Source organism: Leptopilina heterotoma, unplaced genomic scaffold (genome assembly GCF_015476425.1).
Source record: "Leptopilina heterotoma isolate Lh14 unplaced genomic scaffold, ASM1547642v1 Lhet_61, whole genome shotgun sequence".
NCBI classification, from domain to species: Eukaryota; Metazoa; Arthropoda; class Insecta; order Hymenoptera; family Figitidae; genus Leptopilina; species Leptopilina heterotoma.
Window position 1 is genome coordinate 1,351,770 of NW_025111142.1, and position 16,169 is coordinate 1,367,938.

At 25.5% G+C, this 16,169-nt stretch overlaps 2 protein-coding genes across 5 annotated transcripts in view; one reads left to right on the top strand and one right to left on the bottom strand.

Moving 5' to 3' along the window:
• Positions 1–4,976: 4,976 nt before the first annotated feature.
• On the top strand, positions 4,977–8,085 carry LOC122509614 (general odorant-binding protein 56d-like). The gene is made up of 5 exons (XM_043623810.1): positions 4,977–5,136; positions 5,768–5,846; positions 6,524–6,615; positions 7,499–7,604; positions 7,876–8,085. The coding sequence occupies exons 1-5, from the start codon at positions 5,089–5,091 to the stop codon at positions 7,950–7,952; spliced, it is 402 nt and encodes a 133-aa protein (XP_043479745.1). The 5' UTR covers positions 4,977–5,088; the 3' UTR covers positions 7,953–8,085.
• Positions 8,086–14,214: 6,129 nt separating this feature from the next.
• LOC122509670 (putative sodium-dependent multivitamin transporter) overlaps positions 14,215–16,169 on the bottom strand; it is an 82,644-nt gene continuing 80,689 nt past the window's right edge. For all 4 annotated transcript variants that reach the window (XM_043623885.1, XM_043623884.1, XM_043623886.1 and 1 more), the window contains 3 exons: positions 15,873–16,090; positions 15,513–15,751; positions 14,215–15,095 (listed from right to left, as the gene is read on the bottom strand). In XM_043623885.1, coding sequence (XP_043479820.1) covers positions 14,813–15,095; positions 15,513–15,751; positions 15,873–16,090 — 740 coding nt within the window. In that variant the 3' untranslated portion in view covers positions 14,215–14,812. The remainder of the gene's footprint in view (positions 15,096–15,512; positions 15,752–15,872; positions 16,091–16,169) is intronic.

Consider the following 16,169-nt stretch of genomic DNA (forward strand, 5'->3'; position numbering starts at 1 on the left):
AGCCTTATTTGAATTAAATAAAAAGAAAAGATTATTGACATTAGTAATTTTTTTTAAATTAAAATGTTATTTATAAAAACGATTTTAATTTAATATTTCAGTACAATTTTGGAATTGAAATTGTTAAAAACTTCCAAATTCTTTTTTTGAGGTTATATCTAATACAACAAAAATATATATGTACTTTAAACAAATTAAATTTAACTTTCTTATTTTGCTGCAGTACTAAAAATTAAATCCACAATAATTCCTCACAATAATATCGCAATAAAAAACAATAAAAAATGAAATCACAATAAAAACTTATTTTGATAACACACCACAAACAATGCTGTCGCCATTATAAAATGTGTGATTGCCGATACGGGTGGTTGCGCATCATTAATTGCGTGCGTATTAAGTGCAGTTCACTGCACACGCATTCACAGCATTCGCACTGTGGATGGTAAAATGCGTATGGATTGACTCTTCTAGCAAGTCGCACTTGTGAACGGAACATGCTTATCATTTTGTATCACAGGCGCTTACGAAATGCAGTTCACAACACTCGCATTATTACCAGCGTCACAGACGATAGTAAGATGCGTATATGAACCGACTCATCTGGTAAGTCGCAGTTAGTGCAAGAAACATGCGTTTAAATGCGACGCACGATTGTTATCTGGGACGTCTTCGGAGAAGAAAACTTCATGTTTTCTCTTCCTCGAGGTCAAGTTCTTCAAAAAATAAATAATATCGAAAATTGAAAAAAGTTTAAATAATTCTCTATCCACTATTTTTTTTCTTTAACTTACAATTAGCCAATTTTTCTCATTAGAACCCTGAAAAGTTTCCTCGCCGAATAACCAAGAAACGAACCAAAACCACCCGAATTTTTGTCATTAGCCTTCTTCTTTTTCTTCTTGGAAAAACTCTTTCTTATCATGTCCTCATCTCCCGAATCATTTGATGGCTTTTGTCCCAGAAAATAAACCCTCTCCTCATGATCCACCTCGGTCCTCAAAAATTCCATCAATTTCCACAATCGATTTTCAGGAGCATTCATATTGTCATGTGATGACATATTGTGATGCTTTCTCCAATTACGAAGCATTTCCCTAGACAACGAGGATTCGACCAAAGTGCAAATAATTATCGCACATTTATCCGTGACAGCACCCAGTGACTCGAGAGCATTAATATTTATCTGCAGTTTATCGTAGAGTTTCGAAAGTGTCATTTTTCGACCACCTTTCGTCGAATTTCTCAAAACAAGTTGAAGAATCGATCGAACGTACACCTCAATCAATAATTCATCTCTTCCAAAACGTGTTATTAGTGCCGTAATTGCCTTGTCGTAATTTTCACTTGTACACGGATAACTACAAACTAATTCACAAGCCTTTGAATCCTTCTCCATTGCATGAATCAAATACTGAAATTTATCCTCCTTCGTTATATTCAAATCCTCGTGAATTTTTCTAAACTGACTCCAAAATTGTAGCCAATCTTTGATATTTCCGTTAAATTTTTTGATCTCAATTTTTGGTAACCAGAAATTGCTGTTTCTCTTCATCGCTTCTTCAAATGGGTCATCAATCAAATATTGACTGCCTGTGATTGAGGATTTTTCATGTATCACACTTTTAGACAGCTTCTTACGCACCTCCAATTTGGAACGTAAATATTTAATTTTATAATCATCGATAATGTGCATTTCTTCGACAATGTCGCATTCCTCCACTTTTGAATTGACCATACTTTCTAAAATTATTTTATTTAATTCTTCTAATCGATGGAATTTTTCGCTCAATAAATCTATGGACAGTTTCACTTCATCTTCCGGTAGAGGATTTGTCTGTAAATATTGATTGAGATTGGAAAAAATTTTCATAAATGTCTGTCGTAAGGCACTGCGAATCACATCATTTTCCATAATTTTAAGTTCTTCCAATAGAAAGAGGGGGGGGGGGATAGATCTTCTCTTTCTCTGCAACAAACTAAAAGATTAATTTATTTTTTGGAGAAAAATTATTGAAAAAAAATCATTTTTTTTAATTTATTGAAAATAAAAAAAAGTTTTTTTTTTAAAGAAAATTCATTTATTTTTATTTATTCTGTGGAATGAGTATTTTTAATTATAAAATAAGTTCTTGATGGGTTAAAATGGTGGCTGTTTCTCCACTTGAGAACGCCAAGGTCACCACCAGGTGCGGCACGCGGAAATTCCAAGAAAGAACTAAACTGCCATCTGGCGGTGACCTTGGCGTTCGCAGGTGGAGATTGGCATCTCCATATTGAATCTCAAGAAGTTCTCGTCAATATTCGTATTTCAATAATTACTTACAATTAGATATTGAATCTAGAGTGTTTGAAAATTAATATAATTAACTAATTTTTTATCTTTGATAATTACTCAACGATTATACGCATTTTTTATTGTTCAAAAAAATTATTTCGTTGTCTATGTCCGCTCTCCGCTGGTCATTTTTATTTCATATTTTTATACTTAACTAGTTATTTAATAAATTTATATAATAAATAAAAATATTTATACGCAATTAAATAAATAATGAAAGTAATTGAAACATTGTTTTATCAAAAAGTAAACATTGAAATTATTAAAAATTTTGAAATAAAATGTTTTCGAGAGACGTTTTTGTTATTAATAAATAAATATTAATGTTAATAATAAATATTATAAATAAATATTGCACTTTTTTATAGTCAAAAAATTCTCTGAAATCTGAAATATGTCAAACATACAAGATAATAATAATGCTTTATTTTTACAGAAAGAAATTGAGAGAAAAAATATAAATTAGCGAATAAAATATGTAAAATTAATAAAAAATATATAAATAAAATTAAAAAAAAAATTTTTTTTTAAATAAAATATATATAATATAAAATTTAAAAATATAAAAAAATATAAATAAAATATATAAAATTTGAAAATATAACAAAATATTAAAAAATAAAAATAAAATATATAAAATTTAAAAATATAATGAAATAAAAAATATATATATATATATACCTATAAAAATATAAAATGAATTAAAAAATTTTTATTATTAAACTTACTTGGTATGTAGAGTCGACAACTGAAATACAACAACTGACTTGTTAATTGTTAAAACTAAATTTTGTTAAAACAATATCTTCTACTATACAATAAAAACACTATGATGTGTATTGTAAAGAAGAGTTAAAAATTAATTAGACGGAAAATAATGTGCCTTGTGATTCGTTTGATACCAAGTTTTAATAAAATTGTATACTTTTCTTTCATTTTTCTTCAAACTTTTAAAAACAAAGGTCTATTAAAAAAATTGAATTTTCGATATACGCAGAAAATTTTAACAATTATAGAATAAAAATATTGATAATAATAAAAATAATAATAATAAAAACAATAATAATAATAATAATAATAATAATAATAATAATAATAATAATAATAATAATAATAATAATAATAAAAACAATAATAATAATTAGAATAATAATAATTTTTTATCTACTCTAAATGACTTATTTACTACGAAAAATTTTTTATATATATACTAGAGAGAAATTTTTTTCTAAATACATTTTTTGGAATAGTTTTTTCTAAACAGTTTTTTTTCTAAATACGCATGAATGCAGGAATCGTTAAAATGTCATTAAACAGTTAACTGTCCATTGATAAAAAAAAGGAAATTTATTTAATTGAATAGATTTTTACGAATTTTTTTAAATATAATAATCGTTCATTGAAGTAACGATTTTTGTATTACGATTGTTATTTTAAAAAATTAATTTAAAATAATGTGATATTTTAATTAATAAAAAAAATTTTAATAATTTTATTATTATTATTATTATTATTATTATTATTATTATTATTATTATTATTATTATTTAAAATTAAGATTCAATTCATATTTAATAAAAACTTTCAATTAAATTCAAATTAAATTAATGTTAATTAAATTGTATGCAAACTTGAAATTAATGTTAATTAAATTTCATGAAAAATTTAAATTAATTTAAATTAAATTTCATTATTATTTTAATTTTAAAATTAATTTAAATTGAAATTAATATGTTTCTTCACGACTTTTTTATTTTATTTTTATTTTTTCATATGCTATTCTACACTGTACTTACATAATTTTATTATTCATAATTTGTTCATCCAAGTCATCAAAACAAAAGTCAAATTAAAAAAAAATTTTTTTTTATTAAAAAAAAAAGATTTTAAAAATTGACGTAAATGTAATAAATCTCCGAATAACCTTGTACATATTTATAAAACAGGATTCTGGCTTTCGGTATATACCTGCGCGAAAGACGATTTATATATATACAATGTATATATGTATATGTATATTTAATTTACTTTATTACACTATTTTCTAAGTTTGTTTAGAAACAAAATAATTTTTCATTTTTAGACGAAATTTAAATATGTAAAGTAAAAAAAAAAAAAAAAAAAAAAAAAATACTAACATTTTAATACATAAAAATCGACATTAATTTTTAATAATTTTAAATATTTATTATTTAAACAACTAAATAAATATATCTATTATTTAAATAATTAATTATTTCTTAACTTTTTTATTTTTTCAAAAAAAAAAAAATTTTCTCCTAAAATTATAATAAAATTTGCTGACAAATTAAATTTATTTTTTCCATTATTAGAAAATTTACAAACGTAAGTTCTGAAACCTCGAAAGTAATTTAATAGCAAAAATTGATTCGCTCTTTGTGACAAATTATATTATATACATACATAATGTGGATATTTAAATATAATACACATTAAAATTTAATTTTCATATAATGTATCTTTGTAATAATCCTTGTCTCAAAGTCGATAAGAAATATATTTATTATCCTGTATTTTCTTGAGCAACTGTTCATGGTCAACGACCAGAAAAATATTAAAGAGCTGATTTGACCATAAGTCTATGCAATAAAACTATTATCGCGAATCGTAGGTATATAAACGTGACCGTAACAAACGTTCAACGTCCAGTATTCTTTCAGCTCTTAATTCGCAGACTTCCTCCTCTTCTTCTACAAAAAAAAAAAAAAAAAAAAAAAAACTTTATTAAGATGAAGGCAACTTTTGCAATTCTTACTCTTTGCATCGTCGGTGCTTTGGTATGAATCTACTTTTAACTATTTTGTAAAAATAATTTTTTTTAATTTTATTTCCCCGGGGGTAAATTTATATTAAAAATTTAATTTTTATTTTCTAAACATTTAAAAAATTTTTTAAATTACCAACAAAATTTTTTTAGATTTTAAATTCAAAATTAAAATGTTTCATTTCATAAAATATTAAAATTAAATATTAAATTAAATAAAATAATTTTAAAATAATTTTTTTCAACTCGTTTCTTATTTTTCAAAGAAATAATTTTTGTTTTGCATTCTCTGTAGTTATATTTTTTTATTGTTCTTTTTAAACATTTTGATAAAAAATTTTAAATAATAAATTTCTTTTTTCTTATTTTCTTGAAAGCATTTTAGTAAATAAATGAAAAAAAAAGTTTCTCGTAAAATGTTATAGTTTCTAAAAAGAATATAGTAAAGAAAATTATTATCAAAGTCGTAAAACTTTTTAATTATATGAAATGTTTTATTTAAAATATATAATTATTTATTTTTTTTTTTACCTAAAGTCAGATTAAATTTATCGAATAAAAAAATTATAAATAAATAATTCTTATATTAATAATAAATAATTCTCTTAAATTTGAAATAATAAAAAAAATCTTCCTTTCTTCAGGCCGGCATCACCGAAGAACAAAAGACGAAGCTCGCTGCCTACAAAACAGAATGTATTAAAGAATCTGGAGTTGATGCTGGTAAGAAATTGAAATATAATTTTATAAATATAAATAAAAATAAAAAAAAATATATAAATTTTATGCACTTCCAAGAAATTAAATTTGCGCTCTTTGAAATAACAAAAAATTGTAGGTTATGTTTATTATTTTTGAGTAAAAATACAAAAAGAGAAAAAATTACTATTATCAAATTTTTTATTTTTTTTAAATTTTTAAAAAATTTTTTATTATCAAATTTTTTATGTTCAAGTCTTTGTCGCATTCGAAATATTCTAATAAAAATTGTTTTTAAATTTATATAGTTAAAAATAAACTTTTAATCAAAATAAATATTATTTTAAATTCATTAAATTAAAACAAATTTTTAATTAACATTTTAAAAAAGAAAAAAAATTCAAAAATTTATAATTAAAAAAAATTTTTTTTTAAAAATAATATATTTATTTTTAAGACATAATTTTTTAAGCCCATATAAATTGTTCGATAAATAATGATAATAAATTTCCGTGATTATTTATCTTTTTTTTAATATTTTCCATTATTATTAAAATAAAAAAAAATAGTTTGATTTAAAATTTAACGACTTTCTTGGTTATATTTTTGAATAACTTACATTTATAGATGTAAAGTGATTGAAAAAACATGACACACTAATTTTTATGACCTCAGCAAGTTTTTTATTATCTGTTGTATAGCCGTGGTGCAAAATGCCAGAGATGGAAAAATTGACGACAATGATAAAAAATTGGCCTGCTTCTCAGCTTGTTTGTTGAAGAAAATTGGAATCGTAAGAATTATTTTATTTTACTTCAAAATTTTCTTAACAATTTTTTGTCAAAAAAAAAATATATATATATATAATTTTTATTATTTAAAAACCTAATAGTTTTAGTCAACATCTTATTATTTATATAAAATAGGCGATCGATAATTTCGATAACTTTATTATTAACTTTATATAATTTATGTAAAATTTATAAACTTTATAAAATTTATATAGCTTATACAAATTATAAAATTTATAAACTTTATAAAATTTATATAATTTATATAAAATTTATAAACTTTATAAAATTTATATAATTTATATAAAATTTATAAACTTTATAAAATTTATATAATTTATAAACTTTGTAAACTTTATAAAATTTATAAACTTTGTAAACTTTATAAAATTTATATAATTTATGGAATTTATAGAATTTATAGAATTTATATAAAATTTATAGAATATGTATAAAATTCATAAAATTTATAAAATTAATAAAATTAATAAAGTTTATAAAATTTATATAAATTATGTAGGTAATTTTTTTTTCATTTCAAATATAATTCACTTATTTCAATTTTTTTTTCAGAAATTATAGAAATTACCATTTTTTTTATTTCAAAAATATTGTTCGTTTATTTTAATTTTTATCAGACTCTTTCAAATTATAAATTTAAGAAAATTTAGTTTTCTTAAAATTTTTAACTTCCTCCATAATAATATAACATAGAGAGAGAATTTTATTGGATGTTGTTAAATAATTTATTTTAATCTCAAATATTTTGACGTAATTTTTTTCTTAATTAAACTGAAATGACTGACATGCGGAATCGCGTGTTACTTTCTATTAATACAAACTAGTAAAAGTGTTTAAATTAATAATATAATGACGTTGAATTAGATGAATCCCGATGGTACAATTAATGAGGAAGTTGCTCGTGCTAAAATCCCAGATTCAATTCCAAAGGACAAAGCCAATGAAGTCATTAACAAATGCAAAGTATTGAGTAAGTAAAATTTATATGATTAATAAATTATTCTCATAAAAATAAAATAGAAAAATAATAAAATTTTTATTTTTTTTTTTTAATATTTTTTTATTTTGTTATAAGAAAATTTTATTTTGTTAAAACAAATAAAAAAAATAAAATAAAATAAAAATAAAAAAAAAAATAAAATAAAATAAAATAAAATAAAATTTTTCTCTTAACGAAGTAATAAAATTTCCAGAAAAGAAGGAACTAAAACTAAAATATTTCTATTTGTGTTTAATTTCAGAAGGAGCAGACGAATGCGAAACTGGATATAAAGTAATGAAGTGCTACATGCAAACAAAAACTTTCTCCATTCTTTAATTGAAAAAATAATTTTCCTTTTCTTTGCATGCGAAAAATCTCTGTTATCATAGAATCGAAATAATTCATTTTTATTTGCAAAAAAAATTTATGTAAATGTTGAAAAAAAAATAAAGGAAATTATTTCAGTTGATCTATTTGTGTATTTCGAAAGTTTATTCCTTTTTCCTATTGTTACATTTTACCTTTAATTTTATACTTGTTCGTTGATGAAGAAAGTAGAAAAAATTAACTTCAAATCTAGTTCATATATTTTGCAATTTCTAGTGCTAAGAATTTGTAATAATCTGAAAATTGATATTTAATATTATATAAATTTAAGAAACAAAAATTTTTTGACGCCGTCGCGAAGAAAGGAACCTGAGAAGCAAAATTTTATAGGTTATGTTTATTAAATTTCTAAAGTATTTTTTTTAAATTTAGTATAAAATAAAAATAATTTTTCTTTTAAATGTAATAGACTTGAGGATATTTAGAATGAATTGAGAGTTAACCTACTTTATGTATTTTCACTCAAATCATAACAAACATAACCTATAAAATTTTACTTCTTAGGTCTCTTTCTTCGTGAGAGCGACACGACAAAAATTTTTCTTTTAAATTAAATAATTATCAATTTTCAGTTTATATGAATTCTTAGCACTAAAAATTGCAAAATAAAGAAGTAAATTTGAAGTTAAAAATTAATGACATGGAATTATAGGGCAAATAATAAAATGAATTGAATAAATACCTTTATGAAGCAACATTAATAAGGAAGTTATGTATCACGTAGCTTATGAATGACCCCTAAAAAAATCGTTTTATCTTAGATAAATATACTAGATGCGGCTAGATGCGGCATCTTTTCGCCGTTTCCAAGGTTACCGCTTGGAAATCGCATTTTTTGAGTCATTTTATAAAAAAAATTTATTAATTATTTCTTTTCAATAAAAACAAAATTTTTTAATTATTAATTTAAAAATTTTTTTTAAATCAAAATAATAAAATATTTTTATTATAAAATTTGTTTAATTATGAATTTTAATTGAAAAATTGTTTAATAGAATGTGTCTTAATTATAGATATCTTCAGTCAATTGAAAATTGAAATGTTTTATTACAATAAGTGAAAATTTTATTTTAGAATAAAAAGTTAAAAATTAAATTTTTTAAATAAGATCGTAGTGGAAAAATTCAATTTTTTGAAAAAAGTCGTATATCGTAAGTCAAAGGAATTGAATTTTCTTCGGCAGTCACTATTATAAAAAATGTTGATTTTATTCAATAATAACTGTCCATTGTCACTTCATAAAAATTATTCATTACCTTGGACCAGAGGCTATTTAATTTACACTGCAAAAAAAAATTTATTTGATTCAAATAACCAATTAATTGACTATTATTATCAATTAAATATTTACTTGGATCAAATAATATTTATTGGAATCAATTAAATTGTATATTTTAATCAATAACTTCAGTATTTGAAGCAAATACCATTTAATTGACTCTCATAAATTATTTATTTGGTTCAATTAAATATTTAATTGATAACAGCCAATTAATTGGTTATTTGAATCAAATAAAATTTTTTCAGTGTAATAATTAAATTAATTATCTGAAATTTTTTAATTATAAATAATAATAATAATAATAATTATTATATGTAATAATAATATTATTAATAATAAAAAATAAAATTAATAATATAATCTTTTCTGATAAAGAATATTTTCAAAACTTGCAAGTAATTTTTGAAATAAATATTGAAAAACGAAATTACAAAAGTTGGATTTTCGACATTTTTGGCGAAAGTGAGAGAGAATACGGCGGCGAGCACTGGAAGCAACCGAAGATTGACGAAATAGTCCGATTGGTCCGATTATAAGAGGCACACGAAGGGCACATGTGCGGGCACATAATCTACACTAACGCCACCCTGGATTCATGTGCCTAAACTAACGCCTCGCCGCATCTAGTATATTTATCTAAGGTTTTATTTTAATAATTAAAGGGTAAAGAGTGAATTAAAGTCATTTTTTCAACAACTAGATATATATTTTAACAAAGTATAAATAAAATCCTATTTATATGCAATCAAACTTTATTTAATAAAAGTCAAAACACAACTGCATTAGATAGAAAAGAATCCAAATATATCTCTATTCTCTTCTATCTCACAATCCACGTTTGCAAAAAATTCAATTTAAATAATTTTAGAAAAAAATTAAATTAAACTTTTAAAAAAAATTAAATCTACGCAATTTTTAGTTGAATGTATAAAAAATTCAAACATTAAAAAATTATAATTTGAAATCTTTTCAAAATTCAATTATCTAAAATTTTAATTGAAATTCATATTTAACAACAAAAATTCGCAAAAAAATCGAGATAAGGCCAATGATGCACAATATAGGTTCGGGAACGAGATGCAAGAGATGGAAAAGGACGAAAATATACATCTGTCCTTTTCTAACTTATGTTTCTTGTTCACGAAGGAGTTGTGCCTACTAGGTCTTTACGTAGTTTATGGATAACCCCCGAGCAGAATAAAACAGAACACAAGTGTGTGAAATAAAAAAAAAGACAAAAGTTATTTTGTCCTTTTCTATCACATGCTTAACGTTCTTAAATATCTTAACTGTCAGAACAATTAAGTACCTGATACATATAACAGTTAAAATTGCCGGATCTAAATATTGTCATACTCATGCCCGGTTCCACCAACCTCGATTAAAACATTAACGGACCGTCAAATTTCTACTTGCGTTTCACCAACTTTTAACAGAACGTTATCTCGATTTAACCGATGTTAACTCTAACCAGCCACAAGAGGTCGGTTAACGTGTGTTAACAGTCGGTTAACGTACTCTAACCTAAAAAGTGTTTTGAAAAGTGACAGATAGTGTAATTCTTGTTGCCAGAAAAATAAATTTTATGAACCATAAGTCAGAGAAATTAAGGGAAAAGTCAAATAAATTTTATTTCAAAGAAATAATTATTATTATAATTATTTAAAATTCTGATTAAATTGTAAATTTTAATTCAATTGTTAAAAGATTTGAATTTTTAAAATAATTTTATTAAAAAATAATAAGAAATGAATTGAGATTTTATGAAATTTTCATAAAAATAGTACAATTTGTTGAGGCAGTATTACATTCCCACAATTCAAATGTATATAGGAAAACTGCATAAGTTAAAATGCATACGAGTAAACTGCATTTAAAAAATAAAATCATTAAATTATCTACTTTCGGTTCACAGTCATCAAAATGCGCAACTCAAAAAAGGACAATTTCATTCAAGACAACCATTTAAATTTTTATATCTCAAATTTTTTATTGGATTTTTGATTTCTTTGGACTTTTTGATCAGGACAGAAAACCAAAAAATAAGTTCAAAGTGAAACTTTTTTATTTTTTTGGATTTTTTAGCTTGGACTTTTTGTTTTGGACTTCTTGTCCGAATACCCATGTATACAGTTGAAAATAATTTTAATTCTTCATTAAAATTTGTAATTTCTAATAGTGTGCAGTTTTCTCGTGGTCAGTTTAAATTTGTCAGTTATTTAATTTAATGATTTTATTTTTTTAATTTTCATGTGTGCAGTTTTTTCATGTGCACTTTTTCTGTATACAGCAAAATTGATAGTTCCCCAATTTGATGATTCAATACTTATTTTAAAACTTATTCAAGTATTAAATAATTTTATACAAAATTCTGAAAAAATTGTAAATTTTAATTAAATTGTTTAAAGATAATTGAATTTTTAAAACAATTTTATTAAAAAATTATTTAATTAATTGAAATTTTGTGAAACTGTCTTGAAAATATTACAATTTGTTAAAAAACTTCATTAAAAATTTAAAAAAAAACCAAAGTTTCAAAGAATTTTCATTTAATAATTTATAAATAATTGAATTGACTTGTACAAAGAGTTACAATTACAATTTTTATTAATTAGTAAATTTTAAAATAATTTAAATTTAGTAATTTATTTAATAAAAGTCTAGGAAAATTTTACTTAAAATTCTAAAAATTTAAGTTTTTAAAATATTTCAATTTTGTTATTATTAATTGAATTGAAGATGATTGAAATTTGATAAAGAAGTAATTGAAAGTTTGTAAAATAATTTTATAAATTCTATTAAAATTTATAGAATTTATAAAGAATTTTATAGTAATTTTTAAAAATAATAGACGCAGAAGTTTGGTCCAGTAACAAATTTTATTTTGAACTGTTTCAATTTTTTAAAAAGGGATAAGGGAAACAGTCAAAATTCTATCTAGAAAACGCACACTTTTCGTTAGAATTGACCAATCATAATAGAGAAAGTAATGTTATTACGAACATAGTATACGTTTAGTTAACCATGGCTTATAACATGTTGGTGGAACGCACAGGCGGTTAAAGCCAACTTAACAGGGCCTTTAACTTTAGCGGACCGGCAGTTAATCGAACCTTTAACTACGAGTTAGTGGAACCGGGCATCACTATTGCATATTTTGTACATTCCTTACACTAAATTATAGAAAACATTGTTTATTTTTTACACACACATTATTTGGATTGAAAATAGTTTTTCTTTGCGATAATATTGATATGTAAACAGTTAAACACTCACAAACATTTCACAATTTGAACGGTAAGAAAGATAATAATCTTTGGCGCTACTAGACACTACTAGAGTCACGAACTATATATTTACAAGATACGTCATATCTCAAGGAGAAATGGAGCGCAGGCGCAGGACAATGAGAGTGAGAGAGAAGTTGCAATTCTTCTCTCTCACTCTCATTGTCACAACTCTCTGACACTAAAGGCCAATGCACAATAGATTCGCGAAAGTCGTTCGCGAACGAGACGCATGAGATAAAAAAGGACACAGATACACGGAAAAACCTTTGAGAAGTCTGTCTTCCCACTGTCCCAAAATTTCGCTTCTCACTGCATGGAAAGTCTGATCGCCCGCCACTGGGTGCGTAGCATTACCGTTTTCGATAGACAAACTTCCCAAAAAGTTTAGAAAATTACAACTGGTTACGTTGGTCACCCAGTTTGGGAGTGCAGATGAACAAGTTTAGTGGTGGCGCTGACGCATAAGTTTCGGGTGAGCAGACTGCTTAAAGGTTTTTCCGTGTATATCTCTGTCCTTTTCAAACTCATTTTTTGCGTTCGCGAAACAGTTGTGCTTAGGTCTTAATGTTCCACTTTTTTATTAGTTAAGTCCACATGCAATTATTTACTATTTATATATTCTTGTCCACATCCTATAATATTTAAAATTTAACACATTTTTTTCTTTGCTTCCAGAGCAGTATACTTAGTGACCTTTGTATTCACACTAAAGATATAATTTTCTCCATATAGTTATTTTTTTTAAGTTTTATATTTTATTTCTTATCCAAATATAAATACACTTTGGTAAAAAAAATGCATTTTTTGATATTTAACCATTTTTTCCTTGTTTTATTTAATTATTTCTATATAAATGCCATTTTGATAAAAAATATATGTGCATGTACAATCAAATGCACACATGCGGTCCTTCCGGTTTTGACGGCTCTTTCAAATGACACATCTATCAAAATGTAAGTTCGTGACGTATGAATGAACCTTTATGTCACGAACTAACAACATCTTGATAGATGCGCAGTTGTCTTACCGTCAAACCGAAAGGACAGCATACATGCATTTGACTATATAATAAATTGTTCAGAAAATACAATATATTTGTGCAAAAAAAGAAGAATATGTAAAGATAAAAAAATTAGACAAAAAATGAATGGGATTCTTAAGGTGCATCCACATGTGAGCGGAGAAATAAATCATACACTCAAATGCATGTATGGCGTCCCTTTGGTTGTAACCCAATTCGGAATCTAATCTCCATTTGACCAATTGGCAGTGAAGGACAAAATTGGAAGACATGAATCAGAAAATTTAGTAAAAAATAGCATTTTTAATAATATAAATACTTTTCCTTTAGAAAAATTTTTCTGTTCTCTTTAAATTGTTATTCTTATTCTAAATTTTATATAAAATATTATGTTAACATTTATAAAGATTACTATTCTGAAAAAATACTTTACCCCTCTACCTACCCTTCTAACCCCACTCCTGCGCTCTGGAATTTATTGGGATCTGAAATCACGTGAAACTGACACACCCCTTAGCCTTTTTGTGGCAACCATCTTGGATTTTATCTTTTTCTTGAACGTATATTAGAAAGAAACGAAACGAAAGATGGCTACCACAACAAGGCTCTCACTAGATAGCGTATCGTAGTATATCAGATTCCAATATTGTCTCTAGTACCCAGCTGGGAACCGAATTATCATTCTACTTAATAATTACATTTTCACTACGTTCTTCGTAACATCACAGAATTTCACAGTAAGACTTGTTATTATTGTTCTTATTATTAAAAAAGAGAAAAGAAAATTGAGACAGTGATGGAAAAGTAACGAGTGCGCATAATCTAAATGCGCAGAGTGTTCAAATTAGAAAACTGCGCAGATGCCGAACTAAAGTCGTTCCGCCCTCCAATGAACTTTCTTCTCGAACACCCAGTGAAATACCTCTTAACTCTGATAAAAAACATTAAAAATTTAATTTAAGGCTATGTTATTTAGTGGTCACGTGCCCTATATACTTTACTATGGAAGAACATCACACTGAATAACATGACCTTAACTTTAAAAACTATTAAAATTTCACTTTGTTTCAATTAATCCAGCTCATTGAGCGTCCCGGGCCAAGTAAATTATTTGCGCCGCTTATAAAAAAGAATTAAAAATTTTATTAACAAAAATCACGCCCCACACCCTAGTAAGGACTCTGGGTACAAATATTTATTTTGTGACCGAAAGGAATTAAAGTATCGTACTAGATCTGTCAGAGTGGCTAGAGCTATCAATTTGTATATTATCCTTCTGCGTCATTATATTTGGATAAAGTTTTCTTTGTTTTCGTCGCAGACGTTTAGCTACCATAGGGAAAAATAGATTCGGATCCTTGTATTCCTCCTTTCTTCCACTCACCATATTTTCTACAAAACTAATAAAAAATCCTATCACAATAGCAATAACAAATCCAATTGGACAGTACCACATGTACGAAATTCGGTACAAATAGAAGAAGGAAGAATTGTCCGCTCTGAAAAAGGGATAAATAGATAAATTTACAATCAATTGCATGTATGCTGTCCCTTTTGACGTCGTCCAGTCATCTTCAAAAGACGACGTCAAAAGGGCCAGCATACATGCAATTGATTGTAGATTAAAGGTACCGTCCCATGATGGCGTGAAAGCGTCGGCGTAAAGCGTAAACCATGTGAGTGAGTGAGAACGTGATATCTGTTCATCTCTTTCTATCGCACGATTTCTGCTTTACGCCGACGCTTTTACGCCGTCATGGGACGGTACCTTAATACACTCAATTGCATGTATGCTGGCCCTAATAATCTTTCCAGGCGGTACCCCAATAAGGAAAGAATTGTAATTCTTTTCCCACTAGGCTACCGTCCGGAAAGATTATTTACCACTTCATCCAGAATTTAACAAAAATTGTTACCTATTTAATAAAGTAGTGTTAGTAGGAGTAAGTAGATTCTGCGCATCACAGCCATCAGTATAAACCGGCAAAGTCAGTGCTCTCGGTCTCGGTTGACCGAACGCCATCCAAAAGGAAAATATTAAACTAATTAGGGTACCAATAACAGCGCCTCGTTGCGTTGCCATTTGGGAAATCATTCCCAAGGTGAAAATTGCCAACAACGGACCTCCAACGACACCAAAAATTGTCAAACTAGCCTGAAATTTAATTTTCGAATGGCAAACAAACAAAGTTAAAATTACTAGAGTAAAATTACAGAAGAAGAAGAAGAGTAAAAATACTAGAGCAGAAAGTGGATAAAAAAGGCAAGTCTCTTACTTGTAGAACGCCTCCTAAATATTGTGCCAAAAACGCTAGGGCAATACTCAAAATACCAAAGATGACAGCTAGTAATTTCCCAATCACCAAAGACCTCGAATCTGGAAGCTCATTCTTCGTGAATTTTCTATAAAGCGGTTTGATATAATCCTCCAAACTAACCGCCGACAATGAATTAAGCGCCGCGGAAATTGTACTTAATCCGGCGCTGAAAATTCCTGAAATTCAAAGAAAAACTTAGCAATTGATGATGTTTGCCGGTCAATACCAGCAAACATCATCAATTGCTAAGTTTTC